This window comes from Delphinapterus leucas, chromosome 3, assembly GCF_059928025.1.
Source record: "Delphinapterus leucas isolate spDelLeu-1000000601 "Yukka" chromosome 3, BTC_Dleu_Yukka2, whole genome shotgun sequence".
NCBI lineage: Eukaryota > Metazoa > Chordata > Mammalia > Artiodactyla > Monodontidae > Delphinapterus > Delphinapterus leucas.
In genome coordinates, this window is record NC_143131.1 from 62,101,452 (window position 1) to 62,117,057 (window position 15,606).

Below are 15,606 nucleotides of genomic sequence, written 5' to 3' on the forward strand. Positions count from 1 at the left end.
ATGGGAGGCTGGGGAGGTGGGAGGTAGAGGACAGGTAGGAGGGAGAGGAAGACAGTCACCTATTAAGATCTCATCACCATCTAAATCCATCAGGGCAGACAAGTCACTAACATCTACACCTTCTGTGTCTGCCTGCCTTGATGTCTGCTGTGGCTGATGTGGAAGACTTGAAATATGACAATGTGCTTGACTGCTTAGCCTCATGCAATATGCTGTCACAGAATTCTTTGTAGGTACTCAAAACATCCTGCAAAACTGCCCTAAACCTACGTGCCCTTTCAAAATTAAAGTCATGCTTTTCTGCAATCACTGCAGCTCTGCCAGTCAGGGTGAAAGCTCACACAAGTGCTTCATCGTCAGTTCCTGGATGACCCTCTTCACCTGTCAGCTGTGGGTCATGGAATGCCAAAACCTCTTCAACATCATCTTTGCCAACTTCCACAAACACAGTCACTTTTGCTGTATTTATTGTTGTTGGTTCAAAGTCTTAAAATACTTCACTGCTTCGGGACACAGTGTCCTCCAAATGCCATTTCTCACGGTTAGCCTATCAAGAGCCTCTCCAAGGTTGTTGATTACCAGTTTTATATTGTAGCCTTTCCAAATCTCTCATAAAGATGCTTCAGAGTTGCCCTTTCTGTCAATGGCACTTACAATAAAACACATCACATTTTTTTCTTTTTTATTTGCAGTACGAGGGCCTCTTACTGTTGTGGCCTCTCCCATCGCGGAGCACAGGCTCCGGACGCACAGGCTCAGCGGTCATGGCTCACGGGCCCAGCCGCTCCGCGGCATGCGGGATCTTCCCGGACCGGAACCCGTGTCCCCTGCATCGGCAGGCAGACTCTCAACCACTGCGCCACCAGGGAAGCCCAACATTTTGTATAGAGTAAGCCTTAATTGTGGCTATCAGGCCTGAGTCACACGGTTGCAGCAATGACGTTGTATTCGGTGGTAAGAACACAACACAAATGTTACTGCCATACTCGGTAATGCCAGGTGGATAAGCAGCACAATTATTGACAATCAAAAGACACCTATTATCGTGGTTATTTTCTCTACAGTATTTTTCAACAAAAGGACTAACATATTCACTCATGTACTCAGAAAAAATCACTTGGGTATTCCAAACACTTGGATGTGAATGAAACACAACAGGAAGTGTATTCTTATCAATGCCTTTGAGTGCCCTCGGGTTTTCTGAATGGTACCCTAGTAGAGGCCTAAGGACAGCATCACCACTGGTGTTAATAATAGGCATTAGCATTAACCTGTCCTTCAATGCTTTGTGTCCCTTAGCCTGCTTTTCTTGTATTGAAATTAATGATTTGCTTGGCAACTTTTTCCAATAAATTGCTGTTTCCTTGCAGTTAAACACTTGCTTATACAAATAACCACCTTCTGTAATTATTTCCTTCAGTTCTTCTGGGACCTTTTTTGGCAGCTTCAGTATAAGCTGAAGCACTCTCTCCAGTAAACTTTAAGCTATGAAACTCCCCTCACCTCAAAAACTGATCAAATCACCCATGACTACCTTTAAATTCCACTTTTGCAACATTTTCACCACCATCAACCAGTGCTTTCTCTTTCAGCTTATTGAAAAGACTGACTGATTACTCCTTAGGTGTAGGATAACTTAACTGAACGCTGCACTTTGTACACTTTGCTCCTAGCAGAACCAATAGTGATTTCAGCAGCTTTGAAGAATCTCTCTTTCTGGGTGCAATTAGTACAAGTGGTGGGCGCAGTCAAGTTCGATGCATGCACAGTGTCTATTTTGTTCACCACGATCAAAACAATTACATCCAGTTTTATGCTAAGCACAACATCCTACGAGCTCTCTTAGGCTTTTCTGATACCTTAGGACACATCTTTCTAATGGGTGCACAAAATAAATGGAGATAAAGAACAGATGTTCACAGACACGGTTCAAATCTGTGGAGGCTAATGCTGAGATGCTGAGGGTAGTTCTCAGGAAGGAGCTTGGTGGTGCCAAGCTCGCTGCTTTGAGTGCTGCAAAACAAAGGCTGAACACTATTTTCAGCTTTTGCCTTTTTAAATCAAAGTGGAAATCCTCTCCAGATTTCTTTTGTTAGCAAAAACAGGTATCCGTAGAAGCAAAGTGGTAAAACTCAAACTGTAGAAAGACGGGGGATACCTGTATCCTAGTAACTCAGTGCTTGGGCTCCAGCCTGCTGAAACTCACAGGCTCCTGGAATGGCTTTAGATCAGGTTAATATCTGTTATTGCTGCACGCAAAATGTCCCCAGCTCAGTGGCTTCAAACAACCACCATTTATTATTCCTCACAAATCTGGGGTGGTGTGGGGCTGGCTGATCTCTGCTGGGATTGCAAAGGGTCTGCAGTTTTCCTGGGGCCTCTGTCAGGCTTAGCTAGAGTATCTTAGCTGGAACAGATCTGTTCTATGTGTTATTTATCCTCCTTCTGAGACCAGCATATATGCCTAGGTGTGTCCTTCTCATGGCAAGGCCAGGAATCCAAGAAAGCAAGCAGAAGTACTAAGGCCTTCTGAGACATGGGCTGGGAACTGGTCCACTGTTCTGGCACATCCCCTCATTCAACCTGCCAAAGCAAATTACACAGCCAAACCCAGATTCAAAAATGGAAGGGAGGGCCTCTATAGTGAAGGAAACCACAAAGTCACATGGCAAAGGGTGTGACTCCAGGATAGATAAAGAAGTGGGGCCATTAATGTGATTTCCACAGCATCTACTACAAGTGATAATCAAAGGGCTGAAGATTAAATTAGACGTAGGGTTTACTTGAATCACTGCATAGATAAGAACAGCTCTATTACTGACTAGTGATACATATATAGAGAGGGAGTTAAACTTTTTCAAACAGAATCATAAAATCAAGGGGAAAGAGAAAGGAAAAGAAAGACAAATTAGAAAACAATGAAAGGGGAAGGAGAGGAGCAAAGATGGCAGTGGCAGTGATGGTAAAAATAGGACTCCAGAGCAGCACCTGAAGCACACATGTACAGTGAAGAGGATGTAATCATGAAACCATAGAAATGATTTTTCTAATCTGAACCATTGTTTTTAAACAGATGTCCCATAAGAATCCAAATTTCTGGCTTTCCTTGAAAAGTCAGAAGCTCTGTAACACTGGGTTCACATTCCCACGTGGGTTCACAGTTCTCCAGAACTGAGTAGTTGCTGCCCTATGCCCTGTGCATTTATTTTCTTTATCTCCTTAGCCCTTGGAGCCATTTGTGTTTGCTTTACACACTACTTCTACAGCCAGATCTGTTTCTTAAGCTTCATACGGGCTTCTAGAATGCTCATTACTTACTGAGCATCTGTACTGGATGTCCTGAAGGAACCTCAAACTCCATATGCTCAACAAAATCAAAACTAAAGCAACCCTCCCCTGTGTAACATACTCTTCTCCAATGGTCCCTACCTTCTTTCTCCAAGCTAGACAATTATCCATCACTTTGACTTTTCTTTCTCTAAAATACTAGAAAAAAAATTTTCATTCTCAATAAAACACCAGAGTGCCTAGGAAATACCTTAGAAAGAATGCCCAAGACCTTTTACAGAAAAAGTATTAAAACTCTATTAAAGGACAAAAGAGAATGAATAATTTGAACAACAACAACAAAAAGAATGTATGTGGATGGGATATCTTAACAATGTAAAGTTTTATGCTATTCCTTCCCGAATAAATCTATATGTTCAATGCAATCTTAATAAAAATTCCTTTGTATATTTTGAGGATCTCAACAAACTCATTCTAAAATTTACATGGAAAAATAGAGGTTCATGAGTAGGTCAATTTTGAAAAATAAAAGCAGAGTGGGAACTTGCCCTAGCAGATACTAAGATATACTACAAAATCAAAGTGTTGAATGTAGAATAGTTCTGGCTAACAGACAAACAGAAGAGAATAGAGAGCTCAGAAATGGACTCAGATATATATGGGAACTTGATAGATGATAAATGTGTGTGGAAAAAATACACCTGAATCCCTCCAGTTAAAGTAGAGAACTATAAGTGAAGGTTAAAATTATAACCTTACAGAAGAAAATATGACTCAGGGAGTGGAGAAAGACTTCACGAATAAGATTCAAAAGCCCAAATCATAAAACATATGAAATAAAATGAAGTTGAATAAAGACTGATTTAACTTATAAAAATTAAGGATTTCTGTTCAATAAAAGACACCATAGATGAATTTAACAGATATATGACAGACTGGGAAAAGATCTCTGCAATATCTAAAACTGTAAAGGATTAATATCTAGATTGTAGAAAGAACTGCAAAATAACAGGAAAGAAATAGGCAAAAAATTATGAATAGGCAGTTCACAGAGGGGAAAGTCCAAATAGCCATTTCAATAAATATACGAAATTCTCTGATAATCAGAGAATTGCAAATTAAAACAACAGTGAAATACCTCATTAAACTCATAAAAATGGCAAAAAAATGTACAGGAGGGACTAATATTATGTATTGGAGAGAATGTGGAGGACAAAGAACTCCTTGTGCACGGTTGGTGCCATTCTGAGAAGCAATATAGCGGAACGTAGTGAAATTAAATGTTTGCCCTATGGGCCAGAGATCACACGCCTTGCTATATATCCCAAAGAAATGAATGCACAGGTCAATAAAGTGGCATGAACAAGGATTTTCATTGTGGCATCAATTGTATTAATAGAGAATTGGAAATAACTTAGATGTTGACAACTAGGGTGATAGGTAAATAAAATGTGGTATATGTAAACCTTGGAATACTATGCAGCACTTAGATGTACGACAGCAATATATATGAATTTTAAAAACATCTTTAGTGTGGAAAAAATAAGAAACAGCATAAGATTTAAAACCAAATACTACTTATGTAAAAGAAATGCACAGGAAATATAAGGATAGGATAGATTTATATTTAAGGTCATATATCAAACATGTGAGACTGGGTGCCCATATTGGCAGAAAGGAGGTAATGGGACTGGGGACTGGGGATACAGAGCAATTTTAAAACAAAAACAAAAACGAAAATAACAAAAAAACCCCCCAAAAACAGAAAAAGAGAAGACCCATCCATGGGCTAATGTTGATAATGTGTTGTAAACTAAGGAGTATCATTACAGTCTGAGGTACCAAATATCAATAATAACTTAGGAAAAACACTATAAAAACAAAGATTTATTCGGGAAGAAATATTTTAGACTATGAAGGGTGCCGAGTAGTATGTTTCTCTAGGGCACTGGCCCTGTCCACTCTACTAAGTACCTTTTGATTTGAAAACTAGGTGTGGCAGACTGCTATTTACCTACTCAACAAGTATTTTCTCTTTCTTCCATATTTATAGAACCCTTTATTGTTAGAGGGAATAATGTGTCCAGCTCAGAAAGACATATACACACACACACACACATACACACACAATTCCCAGCCCCACTTGCAGCAAGGTGTGAGATATAAACAGAAGTCACTGGGTGGGGCCTTGGGAAAGTCCTTTTGTCCCTTGCCATATTGTAAAATGAATTGACCTGGAGGCTGGGAATATGCTCTATGAATAGAAGAGCAGAAAGACAGACGGAGCCTGAGTCTCTAAAGAGCTGGTAGAGCCACCTTACCAGCTCTGGACAGTCCATCTCCAGACTTCTTTAATGTAATAGAGTAACCTCCTAATTTGTTTAATAAGCCACTATAAACTAAGTTCTTTTACTAGAACCTTAATGCAATTCCCACCTCATACACAAAGCTTTTATTTTTGCTCAAAAATATATTGTGACTCTTTTCTTCCAGACTGATGGTCAGAGGTAAGTTATAAACTAGTGGCATGATAGGTCAGAATTTAGGATTAAATGGATTACCTTTAAGACAAATCATTGCTTCAAGTAGCAGCTAATAAGCTTATTTATTCCTTCTACAATGAATGGTTAAAACTTGAAATTTCTCATCTATAAAATGAGAAACTGGAAGTCCCTTTACCTTAAAGTTACCTTACAGGTGGTGTTTATGGAATTCCTTACCCTCCCCCCCCAAAGGTGAAGAAAGTGGGAAATATAGCTTTTATTTTAAAAGATTTGGGTAAATTCTTGATTAGAGTCATAATACATTAAGGTAAGTCAGATTTCAGGGGGCAGTACATCTCTATTTTACATCGGGGAGTACATATTCTGCCTTCTCACTAAATATCCTTTGATGGCTAGAAGATCACTGTGGTGCCATTTTGGACTCTTAAAGCCTAAGGAATAATGTGTGCAGGACCTAGAGAGGGTAGGTCCCCGCTGGAGAACTCACCGCCTGTGACTTAACTAGTGGGCAGTGCACGGGACAAAAAGCACACAGAGCAGCCACTGAACTAGGACATCAAGCAGGATTCTTATGTTCAGCAAATATTTAAGGATACCCGCTCTGTGACAGGCACTGAGCTGGGCCCTGGGAGACGACAGGCAAGACGTAGTCGCTGACCTCCATAGGTCTCAGGCCCGGCATTCCGAACTCAAGCTCTAATTCTAAATGACGTTGGTTAAGAAGGAAAAGTGTGTTCCAAGAAGCCCTCATCAGTTTAAAGGCTGCTGAACAAACGCCTGTTTCACATAGACGAAACACGAAATAGATGCACTGAAACAGAAAAAATTTCTCTCCTACTTCCGTAGAATCTTGCTGCTTACTTTCCCACTAGGGATGCTTCTCTCTGCAAGCCAGACCTATAGGAATTTGCTTTCTTTTCCTAGGGGGCCTAACCTCACGGAATCCGCAGAAGCACTAAGTAAGCAGAGCGTCAGAACACTACGTTCACAGTCCTGGTTTAGCATCAATTCTATGAACCCTGGCAAAACATTTCTTGGAGATTCACTGTTCTCATCTGTAAAACGAGGAGCTAGGAAGTGCACTCTGTGCAAAAAGTTTGAAAACGTTTTGAAAGTGTGCAAGCGTAAAATCCCGCGACCAGAGGATGGGCGATCTTCTGTTTATCCCTCCCGGGCTACTGTAGCACCTTTTCCGCCAGCTCTCCACGCCCTCACGTCCCGCCCCGCCCCGCCCCGCCCCGCCCCGCCCCGCCCAGTCCCGTCCCGCCCCGTCCCGTCCCGTGCACCCAGCAGCCGGCGGAAAGTGCGCCTGTGCGCTGTGAGGCCCTTCTCGCCTTCCGTCGCTTCCTTTTCCGTCTCGGCCCCGCCCACCGCCGGCGCCGTCGTTTCCGGTTCAGCCCAGAAACGGCCCAATCGCTTCTGGTTCCTGCTTCGCTGGCCAGCCCATTTGTCCAACGTTTCGGTGGCTTACTCGGTCTCCGGGGCAGGTGGTTACCAATAAAGTTTTACTGTTTGAAAGCCGGGAGGACTGGGCCCATTCTCGGTCCCTTTGCTCGCTGCCCGCAGTTCGCCTCGGCTACAGGTAACCAGCTTTAGGGCCTCATGGCCGCGGGCCGCCGCAGCCGGGCGGTGATGAGGACGCCTTTCGCTGCCCGCGCGCTCCCGTGGCTTCTGGGTCCGCCGGCGTCCGTCTCAGCTTGAGCGCAGTCCCTCCGCTCCCGCGGGCCGCTTCGCGCCGGACCCCATGGCCTCTGAGGCGCCGCCGCCTTCGTTGTCGCCGTCGCCACCTCCCTCCCCCGAGCCTGAGCTGGCCCAGCTGAGGCGGAAGGTGGAAAAGTTGGAACGCGAGCTGCGGAGCTGCAAGCGGCAAGTGCGGGAGATCGAGAAGCTGCTGCATCACACAGAGCGGCTGTACCAGAGCGCCGAGAGCAACAACCAGGAGCTCCGCACCCAGGTGCGCGGTCCGCCTCCAGCCCCACGCCCCATCCAGCCCGAGATGAGGCCTTCGAAGTCTAAGATAGCCTCAGAAGGTCCCCCTGGTAGGGCCCAGGACTGCTTTATAGAGTACCTGAAAGAGTCAAAAGTTCAGTGCGATGATAATTCCCGGTACATTTGAAACAAACCTAAGCGTTGGGCTACTCGATTTAGATAAGTGCGTGAGCTGCAGTTGTGGCCGGCGTGGAGTGCACTTAAGTACTTCAGTCTTAATTCTCACTTGTGAAGTCCCATTGGCAGTAGGCACATTTCTAATATTTTGTTTTAGATCACTTTTGAGTTTGTTAAAGCGCCGGATTTCAATCAGAATCCCATTTATCATACCCTAGATGTGTGAACTGATATTGAGCCTCAGTGGCCCATAAAATGAGAATGCTAGGACCACACTGGTGGAGGTTAAATCAAAGTAAATGTCAACAGACTGTTTTACAGTTTTGTAAATTGCTGAGCGCTAGGTATGTGTGAGGTTGTTCTGGGCATTCATCTTGAGTAGTCTAGTGGAAGTAGGGAAGATAGAACTGTCTTCGTTAGAGACACTAAGCAGCTAACTTTGTTCTTATAACATGCAGTAAGGACAAATATTTAAACTCACATTTTAAAAAAACTTTTAAACAGCATAATCTTTTCAGCTTGATTGTTTTGGGCAGTCGCGCTCTTTCCCAACAAATTATTTCCGCGTAATTATTAATTTCAGTTAAACTGTTGTCTTTTGGCATATATTGATACATTTCCTAAAACCACAAATGTAGGCTGAACGTTAAAGTATCATCAAACTTTGTTACGCTTTGCTATCAAATAATCTATGAAAATAACCGCTGAGTTGCAATGACTTTCTGTGCCCATTGTATAGAGTTGTTAACATTATGACATTACCGAAAATTTGTGTTTTGTTACTCAACAACTATCTATTGGACAACTACAGTGCACAGCGACTGTGCTAGGAGACTACAGATATTGTTAAAATATTGTGGGGAAAGGGGAGTAAAGTATGATGAGCTGTGAAAAAAACCCTTTTATAATTCTAAATTGTAAAAGTACTGCTTGCTATAGAGAACCTAAGAGAAAACGTTTTTGCTCATCTTTGAAGAGCCAGCGTTTTGGTTATTAGTGTTAATTTGCTGGCAGTCTAATATGAAAAATTGAAAAGCATAGAAAGCTGTAACTTTACTAGTGATAGTGATTATTCTTCTTTATTATCTTTCTAGTCAGCCTCCCCTGGTGGTGGGTGGAGTTTGTTAACTGTCATTCCTAATTACTAGATAGTGTTTTATCTGGAGCAGTAAAAATTTGGCTTGAGAATTGAGGGTGAACTAGCAGGAAAGTACAATATGTACAGGCTTTGGAGTCAAAGAAACCTTGTGCAAATTACTTTCTTTAGATTTCTCACATGTAAAATGGGGATTAGGACAACTAATTTGTAAGGTGGTTGTAAGAATGAATGAGATGTTACCCACAGTACCAAGTGCAGTGCCTAGCTAGCATGTAGCAGATTCTGTATAAATGGTCTTGTTCATAGTAATAGTGGTAGTAGCCAGAGCTAGGATTAGAGCAAGGCAATCAGTAGCCTAGGGCGAAAAATTCAGGGGGGCACTCATTCTCAGGTATGACTCTATACTTGCATGAAGCTGAGAGTGAATGTCTCCTTAAATTTTGTGCCTTAGGTGCCTTGCTCGCTTCACTCTAGTTCCTGCCCTGGTGGTAGCAGCAGATCTGATAATCTGTGAAGTGCACAGATAATCCGTATATAATCAGCCTTATCACTTTTCTCTTTTTAAGCTTTATGTATCATTAAAGAAGCTTGTTTTTTGGTTTTGTGCCTATAATGGGTGTAATCTCACACTGAGTTCCTGTCTGACTGAGCTGTATTGATGAGGCTGCTCTTCATCTGCTTATGGGTATTTTTCACGCTCAGTTGTTATGGCCTTGGAATTCAGTGAGACACAGGGAGGCGAGATGCATCTCTGAGGCAGTCACCTCTCTTTCCTTCTGCTCCAGTTACTTAATTAGAAGATTACTATTTCAAGGAAAAAGTATGTTAAAGTATATGAGTGGCATTATTTAAGTGAATGGTTAATTCCAGGTGGAGAACACTGAATGATACTAGATAATTTAATTCAATGATTTAATTCTCCTTAGGGAGAACTGCTGACTGATTAAAATAGTAGTATAAAAACTTTCTTATTTGTTAGAAATAAAGGATCCTGTTCACTAAGTCTTATTAATTTAGCCAGTCTGATTTTTGGAGGTAATAATTTGAGGTTAGCTAGAGAATATAAGAATAAAAATATCTCCTTCTGCAGATGTAAAACGTGAAAGCCAATTATATTGTAGCATTTTCAGTTTTTCTGAAAAGGAAACTAGCTGATATTGGTACTTCTCCAAACTTTTACCAGGAAAAATAATTATTGTAATTTCAGGAGAACAGTGTGTATATTATTAGATTGCTGTATGGTTTATTTTTCCTAAAGCCTTGCTTTCTTTTAGGTAGAAGAGCTCAGTAAAATACTCCGTTGTGGGAGAAACGAAGATAATAAAAAGTCTGATGTAGAAGTACAAACAGAGAACCACCCTCCTTGGTCAATCTCAGGTATTCTGCTTATAGTGAAGATATCCTAATACTACTACATTCAAATCATGCTAACATGGAGTTTTCTTTAAATTCTTTAAATTTAGAATCTGTGTACATCTAGATAAATAGGAGAGCTGTTACAAAGTTGACTTTTCTCCATATGATTTGGTATTTTCAGATAATCTATTTGCTCTTTTGGTGGGAAGGTAATGTATTGTTATTCCTGTAAATACGTAATATTGCTAATATGCTTTCAGTGGCACATTCACTGAGTAATTTTTGCTATGCTGTAAGCCATCTACTCTCATTTGACCTTACTTGTGACCAGGGGCATGTGTTTTCTTGTTGATGTGTTCCACTTAGCATCAATTCAGTGTCAGTCTCTAGGCCCTCCTGGGAATGGGGTGAGCCTACAACCCAGGCCTTGTTAGTGACATTATGTTGTGAGGCAAAATAACTGAGAAACCAAGTTTTAATAAATAGGGATAACAAGAAATGATCTTTCCCATTAAATTTTGCCTTGTTTTATTCAGATGCAACTTAGCAAATTGCTAAACACAGCAATGGTATAAACATTACATATCTGTATAATATTATGTTTTTTAAAAAGTCAGCACCATGAGCAAAATTTGACAGAAAAAGTCAGCCCTTGACATGTTGTCATTTGATATTGAAGTATACTGTGGTATGTAGTTAGACGTTAAGAGTTGCTAATTTTTTTTTTTTTGACAGAACACAACCTGTTTTCTCTTTTAACTCTTGCTATGGAAAATCCAAATCTGCTTACCTTTTTTCCTTTTTAGCTTGACAGCTAGGGAACTGAAGGTGACATTAGAATCAAAGATATATATCTCTGCAGATTTATTTGGACCATTAATTTTAATCTGTTAAAATGTGTATAATTATAAAAATATGGTTTGTTTGCAACGTGTGCTCTTTTGTGTTCAGTGCCAGTGTTTGGGAATTAAGCCCTTTTTATATACACTATTCTAATATGATATCACTTAATTTGTTTTTGCAATAGATTATTATTATCAGACATACTATAATGATGTTAATCTTCCAAATAAAGCATCTGAACTCCCAGTTCAGGAAGATCAGGATATCAAAGCTTCTACTTTTAATTCTAAAGACCAGTCACACATAGAAAATGATGCTTATGCTGGTACTGATATAACAGAAAATGTTAATTGTGGACAAGAGGACCATTTTGCCTCAAATTCACAGGTAATAAAATGCTTCACTTGAAACTGTTGATACTCAAGAACTTGTTCTTTGTTGTTATTACGTAGAAAAATAGACTTCTTTGGTTTATTACAACATATACAAGGGTTGTAAGTATTCTGCGTGTAATTATTGCAGTGAATAATACAGTTTTTGAGAAATAAAAATTAGAACTTGTTCGTATGTGTAACTGTTTTCCTACTCTGTTGTGTTGCAAAAATGTATGCTGTACATAAACTAAACAAAATTTGTCAGTACGTTTGACTCAACCAAAAAATTTTGAGCAACCACAATACCATGTTCACACCAAATTTTTTTTAATACTTCCTTTATGTCAAATATCTTGCCACTGTTCAAATTTCCCAGAATGTTTTATAAATTTCTTTTTACCATTTGTTTGAATCAGGATCCCAGTAAGGTTCATACAGGGCAACTGCTTGATGTGTGATGTATAATTTATACCTTTCTTCTCTATCTCTTTTCTAAAATTTTTTTTCCCCTTGAGCCTGTAATTATTGAAGAAGCCAGATCATTTGTCTTAAAGAATATTTCAGTCTGTATTTTGTGGATTGCTTCCTTATGGTATTAGGCATTTATTTTTGAGTAATGGTCACTCACTTACTTCTAGTGTCTTCAAAACTGGGTCAGAATTGAATTAACTGATACACTAATTCATATTTTTTAAAGTGGGTCAAATTGTAATTGATAGCCATCCCTTTCCATTGCAGAAATTGAGGTCTTATTATTCAGAATAGTTTTTAGACTTGTTTATTGTTTCAAGTTCTGCTAACTTTTATATTGATATGAGGATGTTTTTGTCCTCTTTGACATGATTGTATCATACCTAGGAGCCAGCATCTGTGTTAGCAACAGAAGATACATCCTTAGAAGGTTCATCACTAGCTGAAAGTTTGAGAGCTGCAGCAGAAGCTGCTGTATCACAGACTGGATTTAGTTATGATGAGAATACTGGATTGTATTTTGATCACAGCACTGGATTCTATTACGATTCTGTAAGTATCTCTGACCTTTTAATACTGTATGGTTGTGTTCTTAGCTGCTTGAATACCAAATATTAAACCCTAGGTTGAATTAAGATAAGCAGGGAGCTGCATGTAAAAATTTATTTAAAGCTATTTGGCAAGAGTAAAGATTTATAAAGTAGCTTATGATACTATATTTCTATGTTTATTTAATTAAATAAGTTAATTGTGTTATTACAGATTAATATTTTAGAGAGATCTAATAACCTTTTATATGTAAAGTAACATACAAAAATGTTAGCATATTTATTAATAAAAGGAGACAACTACATTTTGTAAAATGTTTAAGGACCTAAACTAAAAGGAAGTAATGTTGTTAATTCTAGGCTTGGGGTAAGATTTTTAAAAAATTGTTTCAAATACTTATATCTTTATGAATCCATTTTAGATCACAGAGGAATCTTTTTCTTAAATTCTTTATAGCATGTTTATTATTAGTCATTGTTTTATATTTTGTGACTTCTAAGCATTTCACTTTTAAAAAATCAATTTGTTAACAGTGAGAACTAGGGAATTAGTATGGAATCACAAATATAATGGACCACGGACTAGGACAAAACCAGAAAAGAAAGTTCTTGATTTTTAATATAGTGTTATGACTGTTGAAGGTCTGGTATTTAATTGGATTTTTTCAGGTTTGGTGACAACGATCCTGGAAGTTATATACCCACATACCTCAACCTCAGTGGTCTACACATATGATCTGGTCCTCAGGAATTACAGAATGTAGTGCCCCAAAGTGGAGCAGATATTCACCATTCCAGTTATTGGAACTATTATTAACTACTCTAGGGAACGTAATGATAATAGTAAATATTTTAGTTAGATAAGGGATTTCATTAGCTTGTCAGTTTGTACTTGGTATAGTACTTTGTAAATACTTTGTAAAAGAGGGTTTTATTTTACAGGAGTATGCTAATTGACAGTGCTAATTAATACCTAGAAAAGTAATGTTTAAACTCTTATTACCAAAGAAAATAGCTATTAATTACCTGGTTTCTAGAAAAATATGGAATTTCCAAGTATATGACGTTAGTCTTTGTCATTCTTCTACCTTCTTTTCTGTAACTTTCTTCCTGACATCTGTTCTGTAAATGCTTAATTACATTCTGCAGGTTGTGTCTCAGTGGAGTAGGGACTTCAGTGCTTTGCCATTTTTAATGTGCTAGTTTTCATTTTAATTAATTTTCTTACATATTTGAAAATGTCTGTATTTTGGACCGAAAGACATAGCAGATTTAAAAGATTTGAGTTGTAGAAGTTCTGTTATCACTGGAAATAAAGATCAGAAAGCTTCCATTCAGTTTTTAGCTGAAGGAAAGATAGTGAGAATTCTAAATATTTTTGTAAGAGATCTACAAAATGAATTAAAGACAATAAATTGCAATAGTATCAACAGTTAGAAAAATAAATTATTCTTTGTCAGGAAGCTTTACTTGCTTCCTCAGTATATATCTTTGCAAGATGTTTCCAAGTCTGATCTGCATGGATTTATGATGTAAATAAGATACAGATGGTTGAGTTAAATCTTGGTTATAGAGTACTGGCCAGTGTCTAATAAATGCAGATGATTACGTAATTTTATCTTTCTCGTTTTTATCCATAATTTATCAAAACTCTATATTGCATGGCTGCTTTACTCTAAATCTTATGTAGTTACTTAGTGTAGAATTAATTGATTAGTGAAGACAATTGTTTATTGATTTCTTTGTACAGAATGTTATGTTGTAGTGTTCATGAGCTTAATTTTATTTTCAGATTTTTCTCCAGGATTTTGAATCATGAACATTGAAAGGCAACTCTTTGTTTTATGTCACTGAGAGGAGGGTTTAGGGGTTTATACTACCAAACCATTATCGTGTAATTATATGGAGAATGAGTCTGCAATTGCTTTTATATGGTCGGCTTTTTCTGATGCATACCTTAGTTTTCATGACTTCTAAAAGGTTTCTGTTGAACCATATGAAGTTGCTGTTTCTATAAGTAAAAAAAGGGTCAAATATTGGCAATTTCATGAGCTTTAATGTAATACGTAAATGTATTCATTTTCCACACCAGGAAAATTAGAGCAGATATTGAATGGTAAAGTACTTTGGAAAACTACAAGCATTTTTCATTCTGTTACCTTTATTCATTTTTTCCAAAAAATACTATAGTTCTTAAAAGAAAATTTACTGTATTTGAATATATTTGTCATTTCTATTGTTTATTTTTCTATTTTATTTCATCTTACTTGAATAGAACTTATTGTTTTCTTAACTTTGAAAGGAAAATCAACTATATTATGATCCTTCCACTGGAATTTATTACTACTGTGATGTGGAAAGTGGTCGATATCAATTTCATTCTCGAGTAGATTTGCAGCCTTATCAGACTTCTGGCACAAAACAAAGTAAAGATAAAAAATTGAGGAAGAAAAGAAAGGAGCTTGATTCTTCTACAACAAATGAGGAAAAGGTAATGTCATAATTTTTAAAATTTACATAATGGTGATATCATAGTTAAGCTAAAATTTTTGATGCAACTGAAAATCATTTAGTAACTGTATTTTAAACATATTCATTACAATAACAAGATATCAGAATCTTTCAACCAAGAAGCTTTCACATGGAGCAAACATGGACTTTTCACAAATTCTCAATCACTGGAAGTAGAAAAAATTTCTTAAAGTTTGAAGCAGGTAGATTTAGGGCAGATAAAATACTCTTGTGTTACATAATTTGGAAGAAGAATATTCATACCAGCTATTGATAAGTTGATGTCAGTGCACAATTCACAATAAAAGAAAAACACAGTTTGTAAATAGGTGTAGGTAAAAGTTCAACATTCTTAGTTTTGTTGAGCAATTTCTTCTTATGTTAGCAAACATTAAAAAAAATCCATTGCTAGCAAATTTAGGATATATATATATTCATTAGTTTTAATTGGTATCTTTTGGGAAAATGGATTATTTGTATCAATAACCATAAAAATGTTCATATGC

General features: G+C 38.1%; 1 protein-coding gene across 2 annotated transcripts in view; it reads left to right on the forward strand.

The window, feature by feature from the left end:
• The first annotated feature begins 7,170 nt into the window (after window positions 1-7,170).
• The window catches only part of AGGF1 (angiogenic factor with G-patch and FHA domains 1), a 51,755-nt gene continuing 43,319 nt past the window's right edge, over window positions 7,171-15,606 (forward strand). The window contains exons 1-5 of one of the 2 annotated variants that reach the window (XM_089909036.1): window positions 7,171-7,746; window positions 10,272-10,374; window positions 11,429-11,583; window positions 12,429-12,593; window positions 14,892-15,080. In XM_089909036.1, the coding sequence (XP_089765162.1) occupies window positions 7,537-7,746; window positions 10,272-10,374; window positions 11,429-11,583; window positions 12,429-12,593; window positions 14,892-15,080 (822 nt within the window). In that variant the 5' untranslated portion in view covers window positions 7,171-7,536. Of the gene's footprint in view, window positions 7,747-10,271; window positions 10,375-11,380; window positions 11,584-12,428; window positions 12,594-14,891; window positions 15,081-15,606 lie in introns of both variants that reach the window. The other variant, XM_022594542.3, reaches the window with a different exon arrangement.